At 69.4% G+C, this 1,217-nt stretch overlaps 1 protein-coding gene across 1 annotated transcript; it reads left to right on the top strand.

The window, feature by feature from the left end:
* Positions 1–156: 156 nt before the first annotated feature.
* LOC118158335 (AMP deaminase 2-like) lies at positions 157–1,209 on the top strand. The gene is made up of 4 exons (XM_035312982.1): positions 157–426; positions 521–707; positions 806–947; positions 1,074–1,209. The coding sequence occupies exons 1-4, from the start codon at positions 172–174 to the stop codon at positions 1,165–1,167; spliced, it is 678 nt and encodes a 225-aa protein (XP_035168873.1). The 5' UTR covers positions 157–171; the 3' UTR covers positions 1,168–1,209.
* The last annotated feature ends 8 nt before the right edge of the window (positions 1,210–1,217 follow it).

The following is a 1,217-nucleotide window of genomic DNA, read 5'->3' as shown; positions in this document are numbered from 1 at the left end:
CCCCCCCGGCGCTGCGTGTCCCCTCCCTCCTGTCTCCGCTTGGGAGTTGTCTCTGTCACGAGTTGTTTCGTTCTCTGTCCCCCCCCCACTTTTCGTTGTGCTCCTGTGGGGCTGGGGGATGCGTCTGGGCATAGCGGGGTGGAGGGGGGGGGACAACTGCCACCAACCGGGATGTGGCACCCGGCTGCCCGCACCCGGCGGTGGCACGCCTGGGGACGCCACCACCTTCCTGCCACCGGGGACCGGGGGCAGCCCCCCGGGGGGGGGGCGCGAGGCCGTGTCCCCGTCTCACCGGCCGCTGGCCGTGCCCGCAGGCTCTTCAAGGAGCAGAGCGAGGACCTGGTGGACCACGTCCCCAAGGACCGTGACGCGCTGCTGGAGCGGGAGTTCCAGCGCGTCACCATCTCCGGGGAGGAGAAGTGCGGGGTGAGCCTCTGCCCCCCACCAGGGGCACCTTCAGCACCCACGGGAGGTTTTGGGGTGAAATCCCCCCCCACCTTGTTTTTGTGTCCCTTCCCAGGTGCCCTTCACGGACCTGCTGGACGCGGCCAAGAGCGTGGTGAAGGCGCTGTTCCTGCGGGAGAAGTACATGGGGCTGTCGCTGCAGAGCTTCTGCAAAACCACCGCCCGCTACCTGCAGGAGCTCTCCGAGAAGCCCCTGGAGACCCGCGGCTACGAGGAGGTGCCCGAGACCCCCGTGGCCGCCGGTGAGCGTGGGACAGGAGGGTCCCCACGCTGGGGATGGGGACGCTGGTGGGTGATGGGGACGTCTGGTGCGTGACCGTGGGGTCTCTCCTGGCCACAGATGCCCCCGTGCACCCCCCGTTCGCGGAGCAGCACCCCTACGAGAAGTGGGACCCCCAGACCATGCCGGCCGACCTGGGCTTCGGGCTGAAGATGGTGGATGGCGTGGTGCACGTCTACACCAAGCAGGACCCCACCGACAAGTGAGGGGGGGAGGCTCGCCGCTGCGATGGGCTGGGCGAGGGGCTGCGGTGGGTGGCTGGGGACGGGGGGACGTGTGCCACAGCCCCCCCCCCCCCGACCCACTGCACCGTCTCTGTGCCCGGCAGGAGCACGGAGCTGGACCTGCCGTACCCCGACCTGCAGGAGTTCATCGCCGACATGAATTTCCTCATGGCTTTGATCATCAACGGGCCCATGTGAGGAGAAGGGCCCCGCCGTGGGGGTGGGCACCTTGGGGACAGCTCTGGGGG

Source organism: Oxyura jamaicensis (genome assembly GCF_011077185.1).
Source record: "Oxyura jamaicensis isolate SHBP4307 breed ruddy duck chromosome 26 unlocalized genomic scaffold, BPBGC_Ojam_1.0 oxy26_random_OJ70727, whole genome shotgun sequence".
NCBI classification, from domain to species: Eukaryota; Metazoa; Chordata; class Aves; order Anseriformes; family Anatidae; genus Oxyura; species Oxyura jamaicensis.
Note: the sequence above shows the minus strand (reverse complement) of the source record. Positions and strands in the feature narration are given on the sequence as shown.

What these genes read in the sequence shown, in the direction of transcription:
- LOC118158335 (XM_035312982.1), top strand. Translation starts at nt 172, where the DNA reads ATGTGGCACCCGGCTGCCCGCACCCGGCGGTGGCACGCCTGGGGACGC. An exon ending in CCGGGGAGGAGAAGTGCGGG is followed by an intron (nt 427 to 520) that starts GTGAGCCTCTGC and finishes GTCCCTTCCCAG; the next exon opens with GTGCCCTTCACGGACCTGCT. An exon ending in AAGCAGGACCCCACCGACAA is followed by an intron (nt 948 to 1,073) that starts GTGAGGGGGGGA and finishes TGTGCCCGGCAG; the next exon opens with GAGCACGGAGCTGGACCTGC.